The 18,086-nt window shown below is 38.2% G+C and overlaps 1 protein-coding gene across 1 annotated transcript in view; it reads left to right on the forward strand.

The window, feature by feature from the left end:
- Positions 1-2,334: 2,334 nt before the first annotated feature.
- The window catches only part of HPSE2 (heparanase 2 (inactive)), a 160,971-nt gene continuing 145,219 nt past the window's right edge, over positions 2,335-18,086 (forward strand). Inside the window, exons 1-2 of the mRNA XM_081956312.1 lie at positions 2,335-2,746; positions 3,702-3,859. Of these exons, the coding sequence (XP_081812438.1) occupies positions 2,487-2,746; positions 3,702-3,859 (418 nt within the window). The 5' untranslated portion in view covers positions 2,335-2,486. The remainder of the gene's footprint in view (positions 2,747-3,701; positions 3,860-18,086) is intronic.

Consider the following 18,086-nt stretch of genomic DNA (forward strand, 5'->3'; position numbering starts at 1 on the left):
AGTGAACCCTAACAGCAAGGTGTTTATAAATGGCTACAACAGGACAATGTATTGCAAAAGCGCATATTTCATCATTTGGAAATATTAGGAGCCTAGAATAAGGAGCGTCTTCCTCCAATCAAAAGCCGTGAAAAATTCTCTGTTAAGTAATCATTTTGTTTGTAGTTTGCGATGGGATAAATCCCACTGCAAATCGACGAGGGCTTGCTGATCAAATAATTATTACCGTAGCCGCATTCTTGTTATATAGTACTTATTTATTCAGGAGTAAACTCCAATAGGGTTGCGTAGGATTTATTTTCTAATTAAAATTACACAGGATAGGAGGATGATCTGATGTCCACAAAGATTTAAATAATCAGCGATCTTCTTGTGTACCAATTACTCTTTCAGGGAAATTCTGGTATCTGAAACCTACTCGTGAGTAGGAGTGTTTTTAGACTTACTATCCATAAAGTGCAACCGATTCACCTCTCACATTTCAGTGAGGCGCTTCCTATAGCACAGTATCCAGTGAGAGGAAGGGAGGTTAATCCTAGTCTCTCGAGCCATAAATCAGAGCTGCAGTCGACTAAACCCAGTCGTTTTTACTTTAGGGTAGGCATGACCGGGACCCACACAGACCCGGCAAAAAACCACTTTATGAAGACAATATCCAATATTGGAAAAGCTGCAGAATTCTGATCGTTCATTTACAGTCCCTAACGTTTTGAGGTATGTTTCTTTTGTGTATGTGTGTATGTACACGCGTGTGTGTTGAATAATGGGTTTATACTTATTTATAGACAAAGGGAGGTGGATTGAAGTTCTTCTTTTTGGGCCATAAACGCTGTGGACAGGAGATGAATGTACAAGGACGATCTGAAGTACCGGCTGTTTCGGCGCAGAGGTTTTAAAAAAAAATGCTGCTCGCCACTCTCAGGGGCTGCCTAGCTGTTTCAGCCGCGGCATCAGCGGGCTGCCTGTAAACAAGACTCGGAGAGACCAGCCCTCGCAACTGTTTAGCAACCCAATTCCAACGAATATATTTCTTTTTGGAAAAGGAGTGGTCTGCATTTCTCTGGAGTTGATTTCGTGTTCAGTACTCCATGGGAGATTTACAGTCGCGCAGATTTACTCCGAAGCAATTTTCCTTTGCTCCATATGGATATTGTACCCAGAAAAGACAGATCAGCACCTCAAAAGGAAGGGGATACCAACATCCACTAAGAGCGCCGTTGGAGGCTTGTTTTGAACTGGAGTTCTCCCAAGCCCCATAGTGGATCTCTCCCAAAGAAGGGGGGAGTGGCGATTATTTGCGTTAAGGCGCCTCTTTCAGTTGTATACGAGACAAAACTCGACCAATTCTTTTGACCGCCTCGCTTATCCCCCGTCTGCCCGGTATGGCAGCTCAGTTCCCGACACCTCCGACTGGAAAAATGCCTTTTCACTGCCTTTGCAGCCGAAGAGAAAGGTTTCCCAAGAAAAAGCGGAAAGCGATTGCGCCGAAAGCAGAGGTAAGGGGATAGATACAAAGATGGGCATTTTCGCAGAACTTTTCTCGGTTGCTCGGGAAAGGCTACTTTTCCAATATGGGAAAAATTACCCTCCTGGCCTATAAGATGGCTTGACTCACCACTCCATCTCGTTCCGGTTTTCCTCCCCGTAAAGAGAGCTCTAGTTTTCAAGGCAGCGCTTCTCTTCATTCCCCAGCACTTCTTTCTCGGCGGCCTCCGACTCCGGACTCCTCTCTCGGCCTTAGGCAGCTGTTTAAACTGCTGCTAGTTATCCCTGCACTCTTCCATCAGAACTTTTGGTTTTCTGACTGCTCGGTAAGAACGTAGAAGAATCAGGAAACAAGCAAAGATCAAAGTTAATGCTTTTCTCTCGCCCCCCCCCCATCAGCGACCTACCCCTCCCCGTCTTCCTCTCTACTCTGGCTCCAGATCTCTGTAGACCCTCCAGCACTGTCTCTGCGAGTGAGCTATTGCGACTGAACAATGCAATCTATGTCGGGGCTCTGCTTGACCCGCCCAGGTGAGACTCCGGTGGCAAAACTACCCTTAACAAAAGGATTGTTTGCAGTTTCTGGATAGATGTCTTTTAAGCAATCAAAGAGGGGGGGGAAGGCCTTTGGCAAAAAGAAAAGAAAAACATTCGCTGCCTGCAGCCGTCATCCTTTAGGAAATCAGCCTGGGCCATTGGGGATCCCGGGCCGAGAGTTGTTAAGCTAGGAACGATTCTCCTTTACCTTTGGAAACGCGAAAATGTCCGCAGGCGGCGACTCTTCTAGGGGCGGCGCTGGCGAACAAGGCGTCTTGGCACCGGCCCCGGGGAAGGCTGGACAGGGGCGTGAGCTCCCCTCTTCCCCCAGCACCAAAACATTGGGGGGGAGGGGGAGGGAAAAAAGGCAGCGCGCCCCCACGCTTTGCACTCCGGACAATTAGCTGCCCGTGACTGGCTGTGCCCGGCGCGGGACTTAATTGGGGAGCCCCCCTCGGCCCAGCATGCCCTGCCCCGGCTCTGGCCCTTCTGGCTTCTTGGCCTTTTTGGCCCCTGGACTGGCGCTGTTGGCTCACCTCTCTCTCCCATCTCAGGCCGGGGTGAAGCGCCTTCCCGCCAGGACAAGCCCGCAGGGCACCCCGGGCAGGACGCTCATCCTCCTGGACGTGAGTACCAGGAGCTCCCTCCGTGTCACCAGCGAGAACTTCCTCTCGCTTCAATTGGATCCTTCAATCCTCCACGACGGCTGGCTGGACTTCCTCAGGTAAGGGGGTTTCTCTCCACGCGCCGCGTTTTCTTTCGCTCTTCCAGCCCTCGTGGCTCCCACTGCGGTTAGAGAGCCATGCGCCCTCCGGGCTCCCACGGCCCACAGAGCCGCGGCGAAGAGGCCGGGCCATGGTTCTTATTAAGATGCACATGTTTGTAATGGAGAAAGCATCTCGGAAACGTATCGCTCTTCTGAAACGTTCATGCTGCTTGTCTTTCCCCCCGCCCCTCTCCGGAGGTTTGCTGGGGCGGATGTCATCCCTAGGGGTCTGCAGGGGGTCTCAAATTGCCTCCTGCGAGGCGCCCCCAGGGCCGTACCCAGGCCCCAGCTTTCCCGTCTCCTCTGGCGATTGGGATCCGAGAAAACAGAGAAAAGAGGAGAGGCGCCTCGGGCGATGCCACAAGTGGCCATGGCGAAGGATCGCTGGAAAAATCTGCCCATCTCCGGCGGCAAAAGAAACGCGGGTCCTTCTGCTTCGCTGGTCAGGACAACGCACGGGCTTCCCCGCCGACAGCCAATCGCTGCGCCGCCTGTTGTCCCAAGCACGTGGGGAGGGGTGTGTGCGTGGAGGTAGAGAAAGGGACCTCCGCGGAGTCCGGGGAGGTGGCAGCAAGGGCAACGCCAGCTCCGTCGGGAAAGCGCAAGTGCCCGCCCTTGTGCCTCTTCCCCTGCCCGCATGTGGCGGAGAACCGCCGCCGTCCCTGTGGCGATCTTTGGAGAACGGGTGCTCGGCTCTCCGGCGCTTTCCGCCGGCAGCTGGTGTAGGAATTCAAGCCAGTGTACTCGGCTTTTGGGGCCTCTCCCGGAGCTGCGCTGATAGCTTCCGGCTTGGAGAGCCGTTTCTTGACGGGCACCGGAGTCGCGATGGCGCCGCGCCCGGCCCGTCGCAGTCGTGCTTTGCCTCGCTCCCTCCTTTTTCGCCCTCGCTCATTCGCAGCCCTTCTCTGTGCAGCTCCCGGCGCTTGGTGACCTTGGCGCGTGGCCTGGCGCCCGCCTTCCTCCGCTTCGCGGGCAAAAGGACCGACTTTTTGCAGTTCCAGAACGTGAAGAACCCAGCCAAGAGCCGCGGTGGACCGGGACCGGATTACTACCTCAAGAACTACGAGGACGGTGAGAATCAGGCCTCGGGGGGCAGAGTGGGGAGCCACAGGAAGGAAGGAGCTGGGGAGGAAATCTGATAAGAGTCTCTGAGAGGAGCAAGTGAAAGGCGCCTGGGTCACTGGAGGCCAAAGCCAGGCATTTTGAGGGAGGCCTTTGGTAGCACCTCTTGTTTTTTTTGGGGGGGGGACTTTGGCATTGGGAAGTGCAGGGATAAAAACTAGTTTGTGGGAAATGTGGGTGCTACGACTGAGTTCATACCTTTGTCACCAAATTACCCTAGGGTGAGAAATTTGGCACCTCATGTGAGTGACATAGAAAATTGTCAACTATATACTTCCTAAGTCCCAAGGAGCTTGTCAATAATAAAAAGCTTCAGTACAAGTGGAAATATAAAGAAATGTGCTGCCTTCTTTTGTGGAAGAAGCACAACACTGTGCTTCCAACATATTGGAAATATCTGGGCTAGATAAACAGTAACCACGTGCATGAAAAGGTTGTGTTGACAAAAGTTATTTGTATTTCTGGGGTTAACTACATCAGGCAAGTAAGAAGAAAGTGCTGTCCTCACAATATCTATTTTGTAGAATCAAGGTCCATCTCTTATGTCCCTCCTCCAAGGCATTCCAGCAACATAGGGGTCGAGGTTGAGAACCTAGAGCTTTCCTTATTCTTCTAGTATGTATAGACATACTGGTTCAAACAAGAATTGTGAATGTTATAAACACTTTATTAGTGTAGTGTATTTATTTTAATATTTATATTCCATTTCTCAAAGAAAAAAGCATTTCTAGATGGTGTATAAATTTAAATTTAAATTCACTATGATTTAGTATATGACCTATTATTCTTTTAAATTACTATTATGAATTATTGACAAGAAGCTGATTGTTTATTTCTGGATCTATTATCAATAATTAATTCAGGCCAGTTAGTAAAGGTAAATGATAATTTATGCTTTTTATAAGTATGCAATTAAAGTGTAACTTGAAAGAAAGAGTAACAAATGAGAATTACAAAGCTAGGCATTTTAGGCTCATTACCAATAGTCCAATATATGTTAACTCCTCATTAGAACTTTCCCTCAATACATTTCATATTATGTTGGATAACACAACTGCATATTTAGCATTTCTAATCTACCAGAACATATGTGAAAATTGAGGTATTAAAAGGCAATGTAGTTGTGGCTGACAGAGAAAATGGAATGAACAATTGCCTACATAAATGATGAAGAAGCACTTTGTAGAATGTTTGCTAAAGAGGGTAAAATTCATAAAGAAATATTAAAAAGATGCAAATATTGATACTAAGGAAGTGGGTAGTATGTGATCTTTTGTGAGGAATGACTGTTAATTGAAAGAGGTGAAAATAGTTGTTATATAAGCATTTGCTTCTCTCCATTTGTTAGTGGCAATCTCCAACATTGTCTGCCCCCTGGAAATAGCTGAAGACAGAACTTTCTTGGATCTGATGCCAGATGTTGTGTCTGGGGTTTAATTGCCTTTAGCTTTTATATTGTTTTTATATTATTATTGTTTACTTTGTGAGCCACCAAGAGCCCTGTGATTAATAAGCAGGGTATGTCTGAAGACACAGAGAACTAAGTTGAATACAGTAGGTATTGGTTGCTTAAGAAAGTGTACAATAAAACACAAATATATGTGATCAAGAATGAATGGTAATAATTAAAATGAGGTTGAATACAAAGATGAGTGACCAACTGTCGTTCAGAGAGAATGAATGAAGATTGAACAAACATATACCAAAAGAATGAATGGGCAGAGAGGATGGGGAAGATGACAGAGTTATAGTTGGAGTTAGCAAGCCTCTTCAAAAGGGATAAAAGTTTAAAGGCAGTGTGAAAATCAAGGCATAGATAAAAGGAAAACAAGGGTGGTTTGCAAGGGTGAAAATACATGGAGAGGAGTAGTGAATGGCATTGTAGCTTGAGTTATTTTTCCTCTTTTTTCTAATATCAATTTCCTTCACTTACAATTTCATATTTCTTTTCTGTGCTTTACATAACATTGATTACCCCAAAATGCAATAACACAATGGCTATGTATGGCGGGACAATTAGTTATCAAAGAAAGAAGTGAAATACATACATTTCAGGAAATAGTCTGTGGTATGTTGAAAAGGTGCAAAGAAGAATGAAACAGTGTTCAATGACACAGTCTCTCAGTATGGACTATGATGAGACTAGACGGAGGTTCTCTTAAGGCATCATTAGTGCTATGGATTGTGTACTAAAATCCCCACACATTTATTCTCCTGTTTGAATCATAATGTGCTGTCATCTCTTAGTTTTTTATCCATTCCCCCATGAACACAAATAAGGGAGTGTTATGAAAAGGAAACCTGGAAGTCCCAGTGTACCTGACAATGATGGCACCAGAAGAAAAAATATTAGTGAAAATCTACATTTGGCAGTAGTAGAGACAGTGTTTCGTGTGTTGCTATTTTTTTGAAAGTGAGGTAGTAGTATTACTATTATTACTATTAGCATTATAATAAAGCAGAGGTTTCCCATTGAAAATTTATCTGAAAGGAAAATGTTTCAGAATCAAGTGGTAGTTTAATTCCTATTTTGTACTTTAGTTAACATGTTGTACCTAGAATATACTTTACCAGTGGAACTGTAGTGGAATTGAATTGCTTATTTTGGAAGGCACTCAGTCTGCTCTTATTTCCATCTGCTGCCACCTATGCTACTTGAAAGCTGCTATTAATATCAGGAGCTTTTCTTTTTCTGATAACAGAATTGATAAGCATCACTTTCTATATTATCTCTTTTTATCCTCTTCTTGGAGAGTGAAAAATGCTACCTAAATCACCATCAAACAACCATTTCTTATTTTTCTAAATGCTTCATCATGTACACCTTATCTTCATGAAAAGCCTATAAATAGAACAGAACCTGAGGGCATTTGATCTAAAACTGAAAACAGCCATCTATTCCTGTTCTAATTGTCATTTTGAACTGGAATAGTTTTGTACTTAAATCAGCAATAAAATGTTGTCACTTCTCCATCCAGACCTTCATTTTTTTAATTTTTCCCTACCATATATTGAGGAAGCTAATGATTGAAGAAAATAATTTTATAAAATCCTCTTCTCTGTTCCAGATACAGTATATGGGTTGAGCCATGTGATTACCATAATGAACTAATCTGTTTTCTACCTACCTAACTGCCATCCATTAGCATCTGTTTGGAGTCAAGGCATTACAGCTTTTAAAACGGAAATAAACTGTGCTAAAAAAGTAGTTCTTAGAAGTTTTTCCATGAATTTCTAATCATCCCAGTTATGTTTCCCTTCATTAGAAGCAACTTTAGGAGCAAACTATATTTGCTACTTTTCTTACCATTTATTTATTTATATTTATTTATTTTCTATCCACAGCTATATTTGGATGAACTGAAATTCCCTTCCCCATGAAGGTGAATTACTCCCTCAACACAAAAATAATGGATTTTGACAGAATAATACATACATTTTTCTCAATGTTGCAGGCATATTTAGGCACATTTAATCATTGATTAAAAGTGTACTTATATGATTAGATTACAAAATTCAAATGACTGATTCAACTTTTTTCTCTCTAAATGCATGTTTATGCATCTCCTAATACAATATCAATTGGTAATTAAAGCAATTTTCTATATTTAGGATGTGGATTTTATTAAACAGTGTATTATTTTTATAGAATTAAAAATTAAGCAGTTAAATGTGAGTCAGTATATGATAGTTGATTCCTGGGGATTGAAGATTGGCTTAATTCCAGTAAAATATATTCAAAATGAATTCTGACTGCAATACTGTAATATTTACCTGCATTTATTGGTTTTTCAGTAATTATCATATTTAAAGAAAGCAATTAAGTTACCAATCTTATCCTGGAGAGTCTTTTGGCAGTCTCATATCCTAGAATAATTGGGCTGTATTTAATTAGTCTAGCACTTCTCCTGCATGATAAATATTGATGTGTCTTTTGATATATTCTCAAATTCACATCAGTTAATCTCTAGATTATGAAACATGCCAATATTTTTTTCATAAAGGACATAGTATTTTCTCCTAAATGTTAAAAAAGTCTTCATAATAATAGCAATTCTTATAATCCAAAATTGTATTATTATTCATACATTATAGCTGGATGGAGAACAGGAGTGGGAGATGTAAACCCATGACTGAGATTTTACTAATAAACCTAAATGTTTTGAAATTACATTCTTGTACTTTGGAAGGCCGTGGGACATTAATTTTCAATGTATGATATAGTTTATTTATTCTGCTATGTTATTGCAGATGGTATATTCTTCCAGATAAAGCTGTAAGAGATGATCTCTAAATTTTAAATGTTAATCTGAAAGCTATATTCTTTGTACAGATTCTCCGTATCTTTTCATGAGAGTAAACTCCTTTGAGCACATTACTGAATTACTGTTGAATACGTGCCGGATACAAGTTGGAATCTTCAATACATTACATAATAATTTAATCCACATCCAGTGTTCTCAATAAATACAAACATTTATTCTTAGAAACTTAACATGAATGTCCAAATTAATACAATTATACCATGTATTTTAAATAGACCATCTTTTAAAGAGTTGCTGTGTGCCAACATGGGTGGTTTTATGAATGTCATCTTTGGGATAAACAATGTGATATATGATTAGAGACAAGCAAGCATGAGTTCAATTTCAAAAGAAAAGTAGTAGACATACAAACATACCCATCTTCCAGTCTTTCTTTGGCTACCTGATCTAGGAGGCTGTTTGTTTTTTTTAAAACCATTACCAGGGAAACCAATTAATCCCAGACACACTCTGCTGAGTGAGTTGACAAAAGAGAAAGTACCTTATTTTATTACTTAGTTGTTTACTAAGTATAACTTCTATGCCATTTCAGTCTGTCTGATTTTAAGTGGTTTATAGAGATTTTATCTGTTTGTCAAACAATTCCAAACTCCCTATGCATGCCCCGATTCTATTTCTTTTTTTAATTGTAGAAGTTATTTTTAATATTGATATCTTGTTCAGCAAGGGCAGTACAGGCTGAGATTCCTATTGCATGTACCCTCTCAATTTCACCTGATAAAAGAATGTGCCACGTTCTCCACACAGATTTCTGTCTGTTTTATTCCTCCCCCTCCCCCTCCCCCCCAACTTGTTTTGTTGAAGCTGCTATGGTTTAAAAGTTAAAGGGAAAACTTTCTCTGTAGCATAAAACTTCTTGGACAAGAAACTGAAGTTGATTCATATTAAAGAAATAAATATTCATTCAGCCCAGAGGTCAATATTTCAACAAGTTTTGGTAGAGAACTTACACTTACTAAATGTCTTCACCCAGATTTCTTTGCTGTTGAGTGACTGTGGCCTTTTGTTTCTTCATTTTTCCTCATGGCAATAAACTTGAAATGTAGCAGCCCTTCAAAATGAAGTTTCTCATAGAAGTTGTAACCATAGGTCTTAACTTTTCATCACTTAAATGTGGAACAGAACCTTAGCAAATGGGGGGGGGGGAGGGAGGGGACACATGTGGTGTGTATCAGGAATCAGTGTAAATCAGAAAGGTGTGGTAGGGGGATTTCCTGCCCACAGGCCAAGCTTTCTTACTGGATGTTCTGTAGAAGAACCAAAAGTTACAAGCAGGATTTTCCACAGGCATAGAATTAGATAATTTTGGAAAATACTGGGAGTCTTGTAACAGAATAACGTATAGACATGAACATATCAGAATCATGTAATAATAAAATGTAGATCAATAGCTGGACTTAGTCTAATATTTAGGTTGCATTCTGCAAGCATGGATCTATTTATGGCTGTTTTCTCTTCCCATAAATGAATAGTCAAAGTGCAGGAAGGATAACGTGTCCAATATTCTACCATTTTATCATCTGGCTATTGCATATTCTGCTTTCTACTCTTCAACCCATTGTTAAAGTGTGAAACGTGCATATTATGCTAGGTATGAATTTATTGACCAGCTTTCTCCTGGAAATGGCACCAGTAAGCTCAGCTTCTTAAATTTCAAGAGCCAAGTGAAAAATAAATAAATTATAACATTTTTCTGGAGGCCAGGAGATCTTGGATTATGAACCGTGAGTTCACCAAATTTTAAGCATAACATCTAATGAAAATGCACCTGAATTATTTTGTTATGCTACTGCTACTTTTCCTGACCTAAGCATTTAAAGTTCTGTATAGATATCACTTTGCTTCCTTTTTACTTGTTTATGTAAGTCTGGATGTCTTGTTACTCCTAAGGTAAGACATTAGTCTGAATTCTTAGACTGTACAAGATCTAGAGATTCTTCCTAGAGTACTGGAAATGCAAGTTTTATGATAGTTTATAATCCATCTTCTGCTGTTTCCTATTTTATGAACATTTTATGATTCTGTTATAAAATATTCCTTTCTTTATAGTAAAAAGTATACAGGGAATATATATTGTTGTAAATTTTCTTCTATGTAAAAGAATCTGGATTTTTAAGATGTACTGCCACAAGTCCATTAAGTTAGTTTAATTTTTAAGTCACTTGATAATATGTTGTCCAGATTTATTAATGTAGTAATACATTCAAAAATGAGTAAGCATCATAAGATTAAAAAAATTAAACACATAGTTGGTCAAAATGTATCACAGGTATTGAGAAAAGTTGATTAAAATATACTGTACAGAGTATTTCTCTGAACAACAGAGAAATGAGATCCACCACACTAAAGCAATATTGTAATGTCAACCAAAAGATCTGGGGTAATAAAATTTAAAAGCACCTTTCAGAAATAAGTCTGCAAAGATTTTAATTTGAATTGGAATCCAGTGGAGATATTAAAATAGTTGTATAATGGGTTATTGTTACTAAATCCTTATTAAAAGTTTTGCAACTGATTCTGTCAGATACTTAATACCATTTGTAAAGGCAGTTCCACATACAATACATTGCAGAATTCCAAATAGGAGCCAAACAGGGCATAGAAAATTGAAACAAGATAATATTTTCTTCATAGGGCTATAGCTGGCATACCAGTTGATAAATTATATTTTGAATTATTATTCCATTTGTGCTTGTATTTAGGAAAAGAAACAGGTAAGCTGCAGAAAACAAAGATGAACTTTTAAGAAAGTGCAATGTAAAAGGGATTTGGTTGCATCTCAAGGAGAGTGTGCAGCAGTCTGCCTACCTATAAGATAGTAAATTATTTCATATACCAAATTAGCTATTACATATTTATGTTAATGGATAAAGAACTTGATAAAAAATGGAACTTTGATGTTATACATGCTGACAGCGGCAAGAATGCTCTATGCACAAAAATGGAGGGATACTTTGATTCCAACAATGGACGAATGGCTGCAAAAGTTGATAGAGTTAGCAGAGATAGCTAAATCGACTGCTTTGATTAAAGAAAAGAATACAATTAATTTTGTTTCTAATTGGAAACCGTTTTAGACTTTGAGTTTGAGGTGGACAAAAATGAAATTTTGATTGGGTTGTGCTGATTAGTTAGGTTTGTGATTATAGAAATTTGTTATAGAAATAACTTATGTACAGTATATTATTATATAAACGTAAAAAGTCAAGATTTTATATTACCTCATTCTGTTGCACCAAAAGGAATTGGAAGTCAATGCTTTTCTTTTTCTTTTCCCCTTTTTCCTATATTTTTTTCTTTCCCCATTATCTTTAATTTTTTTGTACTTCTATATTTTATATTTTGATAAACTAATAAAATATTTGACCAGAAACAACTGCAGCAATTCACTTAACAATTGTGGCAAGAAAGGTCAGAAAATGGGGCAAAACTCACTTAACAACGGTTCTGCTTAGCAGTGGAATTTTGGGCTCAATTATAAATTGCTGACTACTTGTAATCCATTATAATATGGTTGCTTTAAAAAATAGGCCAGAATTCCTATCACAATCTCCTCAGTTCAAATTCAATGTGATATCTTATGTAGGGGCTTTAATTTCTGAAAAGATAATTGAAACTGTGGCAGTGGAAATATTATAAGTTTCCTTTGAAAAGGCTAAATATTTGGAAGTTGATCCCCCCCCCCCCGGCCCTTTCTTAAAGAGTACTATGGTAACTTTTGGGATTTTCCAGTAATGAAAAATCAAATGTGTTGATATCTGTTAGGAAAAGTGTTTTACTTTCTATCTCTTATTGATGCTTTTGCCAAGTTTTCATACAAATGATCAACACAATGCAATATTTTTATCTGTATTAACACCTTGATTTGTTTAATGGCATATTATAGTGTGACTTTTTTGGTCAAACTTAAAGAAAGGGATGATTTATCTAAATCTATGTCAAAAATATTTAAATATTTTAAAACCCTTTTCATTGTTTACAAAAAGCACCCAATTAACTGAGCAGAAGATTGTTTAAAATCCTTACTATGACTCAACATATGCAATTGCTTTTCCATTCACTCATTCGGAGGTAAGAATTCATCTTATACGATGGAGCATGTATATATTTTATTCTTTAGAACTATTCTGACAGAGTTGTTAAACCTCATTTGAAAAACTAGCTACGAGTTCTGTTGATGGGAAAAGAGCCATAGGTTCCCATTGATACCCATGGGTTTGAACATATTTGATTCTTGCAAATCCAAAGATTTTACACTGAAATTAATTAGATGTTACTCAGTCAGCATTCTCAGTCTTTTTGCTCCATATTTTTTTTTCTGAAAAGTACTGAATTTTTTTTGTGTGTGTGAGAACTCTGGACGTTCTCATAGATAGGAAACATAAGCTGTTTGAACTTATGAGGTAAGCAAGGCTAAACGTTATTTTTTAAACCAGTAGATTGCCTATAGTAGGTCTGATTCATGCTACTCTGAGTTGTAACCTTGCGTTGTGATGTCATTTATTTAAAACTTTTTTTTTCTGAGAGCATAGCTATCTTGTCTATTCATTTTGGCTGAAAAATCTGCAAACAAAGAGGCCATTTTTATCCAAAATCAGGAAAGTGTCTTTTGTAAAAGGTCTCAAGTTCCATGAATGCAAATATCAACTATAAGCAGATCCATGCTTTCTGCTTATCCCCCAGTTCAGGCTACTCACTGATTCCTGAGTGCAGGAATAAATGATGCGATCTTCTTCCAAGTCACAACTGATTGAAAATGTACCCCATTCTCTGTTTTCCAATTTTGATTTAAAATGGCAAATTTCTGACCTGAGCCATCCTATCAGAATAAATGACATCCAGGGCTCTGTTCCATTCTAATAGCAGGCCCACCTCCAATTAGCTGAAGTTCTTGCTTATCTTCTCCCATCCAGCAGCTGGTCACTGCCTTTACTGCTACGTTTTCTACATTTTTAAAAACAATCTTGTGGTTTATCTAATTATTGCCTCTTAAGTCAGTAAACTATCAATTTTCGAAGCTCATGCTTCATTCAAACCTCTCATCTTCCATTGGGCATCTTTTTGATTTCACCCCAGGCTGGGTGAAGTGTTCTATCCTTGCTTTCCCATTATCTGCACGGCAAAGTTTCTCTCCCTTTCCTTTTGTTTTTAATATATCTATAGGAATGTTGCTTTTTTGTTTATATGAAACTGAATTATCAGTCCTTCCTTGTTGCAAAGTTTCCATGGTCCTTGACTAATGGCGAGTCTACTTAGCGACTATTCAAAGTTACAACAGATCCTGAATAAAGGACTTATGGTTCAGATTCAAAGTTCTGAGGGCTGGTTTCCCATGCAGTCATGTGACTATATTCAGGATGCACAGCAACTGGCCTACATTTATGGCCATTTGCTGCAGCCAATGGTTATGTGACCATGTTTTATGATATTTTTGCTAGAAACTGGTGTTTGATACTGGGAAAATCTGCTCCATAGCAAACAATGGGTTTGCTTCAGGGGTGAGTTCCAGCAGTCACTACTGCCGGTTCACTTGTAGGTGCGGCTCATGTGCGGTTTGCACGCATACGCAGTGCATAAAAAATTGTTCTCTGCATATGCAGAAGCAAAAGACAAGATGGTAATGCCTACGGTGCTGCCTGGAGAACCGGTTTGGGGGCATGGCAGGCCTAGGTTGCTGCTGGTTCCAGTGACCCAGGCTGCCAAACCACTACCGGTTCAGCTGAACCAGTCCACACTGGTAGGAACCCACCACTGGTTTGCTTACTGGTTGTGGCATTCACTTAATGTCCACTGAAAAAAATATTGTAAAATTGGGCTTTGTCACAACTTACAACTAAAATTATGGGCTTAATTATGGTTGTAAGTTGAAGACTATCTACACAGGAAAAGATAGGAACCAAAGCACAGCATTTTCCCCTGTGGCTTCGATTATTGTAGCATCAGAGTAAGTAGGGAGACAAAAGTGTGGAATTGCCTGAAGTCCCTCTTGTTCTGTTTCTTCCCCAGAAATGTGAAAAATAGCATAGAAATATTAATTCCTGAAAAATAACTTTATCCATAATCTGCACTGCATTGATATTGATATATTATGTGATAAAAGTCAATGTGTTAGTATTTTTCTTCTTGCGGAGCAATGTAGGCAACAATATACAATAAAAGGAATATAATGGCAGGATTTAGCTTTATGACCGATAAAATGTTCCATTAATTCTAAAACATATTTTCTGTCTGATTGAAAGTATTTTAAAGTAATATTTATCTTGCAGATTTTAGTCAGATAAATTTAAAAACACAAAACTATCTAGTGGAATTATTTACTCCAAAGACTGAATGATACTGGTATCAGTTTTAAAAATCACTCAAGTTTTTATTAGTACTCCAGAATATCCATCCAAAGTTAGGATATATACACTTAGCATGAAAAAGTAGGTTTTTTTAAAAAAAAGAATACATTTTGAACCAAAAATGTGTTTCCAATAACAGAACTGAACTGAGCTCGTAATCCATTCCACACAAAAATCTACCCTTGGTTACTCTGCTTTCTTGATTTTAACAATCTAATTAGCTAGAAAAAATCATTTTGTTTTTGCTTTTGTTAAAAAAATAGAGTCAGAAATTCTTATAACTTACTGTGGAATGATCCAGAGATCTGTTAGCTAATACTAATCTATATTCCACCTCCTGCTTGGCGTACTTGCAAATAGCAGTCAAGAATCTCAGTCAGAAATTTCTTTTGTTCACAGTTGTTAGCTTCCAATTTCCTAAGTGAAGATATATTGCGGAGATTTGACCTGTAAAATTATGCTGACTCTACTATCAAGCTAACATTTTGTAAATGGATATTAAGTTTAATATCCCTCAGCTATTGTGAATGAGAAATAGAACTAGAGAATAATATTTTTAAAGATGCAATTGTTCAACTATTATATTTTAAACTAATAAATTGTATTAAAGCATTCATGTGAGAAAAAGGATATCTTTCTAAGGAATTCAGAAATTCTAGAGCTTGTGAATGGGAGTATTTGGGCAAACTACAATCAAATATGGAAATAGACTTCATGGGGTTTGGATAGCAAAAAAAACCTATAAGAAATGTTTTAGATGTATACTATTTGGTTGTTGCTCAAGGTGGACATTGGAGAATCCAAAATCATGATAATTTAGACAAATATGATATTTTCAAAAAAATATAGTTGGTTTTCTTATATTGGCTTCATTACATTTGGTTTTAACCATAGTTTATTTGGCTTTGGACAGTAGGCTACCACTTCCTCCCACTCAGTAATTGCCCTGCTGCTCTGACCTTCTGTTCTAGAAAGGAAAGCAATGAACAATATTTAGGTAGATTTGTAGTTACAAATATATACAAGTAAAATGCAGTGTATATATAAATGCTGCTCCCCCATACAAAAAAAATCATTAGAATGTATACACACAAAGTAAATACCTAAAATGCATACATGCAGGGACAATAAGCACTTTATTTCTTTTAAAATCTCATTTACCAGCCTGTTTTTTTCTAATGTCTTTTAGAATTACCATGGCCTATTAGTGTCCTAAAGTCACTGGAATAATGATTAAACAGTACATTTGTAGGAGATTTTTAAAAGCACGGGACAAATAGGAAGCTCAGAGAAAGAAAAATAAGTAATTAAAACAATATTTTTGGCAAGGTTAAAAAAACGTTTATAAGGAAATAATCGTTTTACTATTTTAGAATTAATTGCAAAAGATAGTTTAAAACATATTAGAGAACATAGCAAGCGTTAACTCAGTTGAAGAGGCTTTCATTCCTTTGCAAACTAGCCAGTGAACTGCTGAGGTTAAGCCCGCAACGAACTGAAACAAGCAGGAACACCCGTAGGCACCATAACGTGAAAGAGAATACCCTAGAAATGGAAGAGAAAGATGAACTTCAGTCATTTTGACAGTGAGTTGGGAATCAACAGAGGCAATGACATCAATTTCTTCCCTCCAGCAACAGTTGCCTGCCCATTCTGGCAATGGGGCAACTGGGTGGCTCAGATAAGCTTTCAGGGTGCTGTAATATACACAGTTGTAGTACATTGTGGTTTATGGTATAGCTTTTTCTTTAAACCTAGCCTCTTATGCAAGGGTCATGTTGATCCAAGAATGTTGTTGCTTTTGAAAGTCCTCAGGATTCCATGGAATAATGGCTTCCAACAATCTACACACACTGACCCATTTAATTTCCAAAAGTAATTACTTTTAATATTTATTTTCACTATTGTATTGAAATGCTTTGTTCTGTATTTTACATTGTAATTTTTAGCCACCTTGGAATATTTAATTGTGTATAACCAAGCAAACAAATAAATTACCAGATAAGGTATAATATTAAAATTGAATAATAAAATAATAATCTGGATTTAGTAATGTTTTGCTTGTTAGCTTTCTTTGGCCATAGCTGTTTATTTAAACTCAGGTTTTCAAAATATATTGAAGATGTCAGCTTTTTAATTTCTAGGGATTTTCAAAGAAATAAAAATGATGGGGTACAAGATTGTCATTTATTTTGCATCGGAATTCAGCTGCATCTGAATTGGGAAAAAATGGTCTAATGAGACTTCAGGCCAGATGCCATGAGTTAAACTCTAGTTACAATTTTCATACCTGTCTTTTTTTTACAAATTATCTTGCTAGATGAAGTAATCTTCCAAATTAAAAACTTACACACTATTCTGCAAATTATGAATTGGCCTTCTTTCTCTTGATCTTGTCACTACTGTTGATAAATTTTAGGATTGCATTTGGGCTGCTTGTTAGTTGATTTGTTTTGCCCACTATATCAGGTTGCTGGCTCATGTTGTCAGGGTTTCAAGTAACACCCCCAACTAAAGAAGACTCCAAGGCTAGTGATTCCTCAAAGATACATTTTATTAGAGATGCCATATTGGCACATCTGGGAAAACCCGAATCTGAGAGTTCCCACCCAAAAGAAAGTCAAAGATCCATCCTGTGCACCCACAGGTCCATCACATGGTTCAATCATTTCAACATCCCAACTGGAGACGACCCCCAGTCACTTCCATCCAGGTGCAGGCTGAGTGTCCTTGACTCCCATAGAAAAGAATGTTGTTATGGATAATCCTCCACTCACTTCTTCCAATCCCCCCTCCCGTTTTCCCAGGCACTAAATGTGGCAGCCCTGAAGCTCCAACGATAGCTTCCAGGACTGACACATGTTCAACTCGTGATCCACCAAGACAACCTAGTCTTTTTCCAGATACAAAATGATCTGTTAGGATGGTTTCTTCTTTCAATATTTTATTGGAAGAAGTTTTTATTTATGTTTTAATTGTTATATTGCTTTAATCTTTGTAAATTGTCCATGTACTTGTGGACAGTTATAAAAATAGAAGGAAATGCCTTTTTATGAGCAAGATAAAACTGACTTGCTTTATTCAGGAAAATATTAACTTGCATTAATTCTGGTTTCAAAGCCTTTTACATGTTCTAAGATGGGAACCTTTACCAAAGCAAACATAAACCCTTATATTAAGATAATTACCATAGCATTACTTAAAGCATGGAACTCGCATTATCTGATTGTTTGCCAAAGTCCAAAATTTGAATCACTAAAGTCTAACAAAATTGACCAGGAACATGGGCACAATCGTAGAAACATATTTAATGGCTATAACCTTTTAAACTAGCTATTTCAAAGTTTTATAACTTTCCATTTACTGACCATCTTGTCTGATGACTAAAATAGTGAGTTTGACCTCAGCTGAATATCCCAGTTCTGGGGTTGCAGTAAAATACTTCCAGTATTTTCATAAGTAGAAAGGTTTCTGATTAACAAGAAAAGTAATTTAAATTTCTTTTGG

This window comes from Natrix helvetica (genome assembly GCF_964273705.1).
Source record: "Natrix helvetica genome assembly, chromosome: 5".
Lineage (NCBI taxonomy): Eukaryota > Metazoa > Chordata > Lepidosauria > Squamata > Natricidae > Natrix > Natrix helvetica.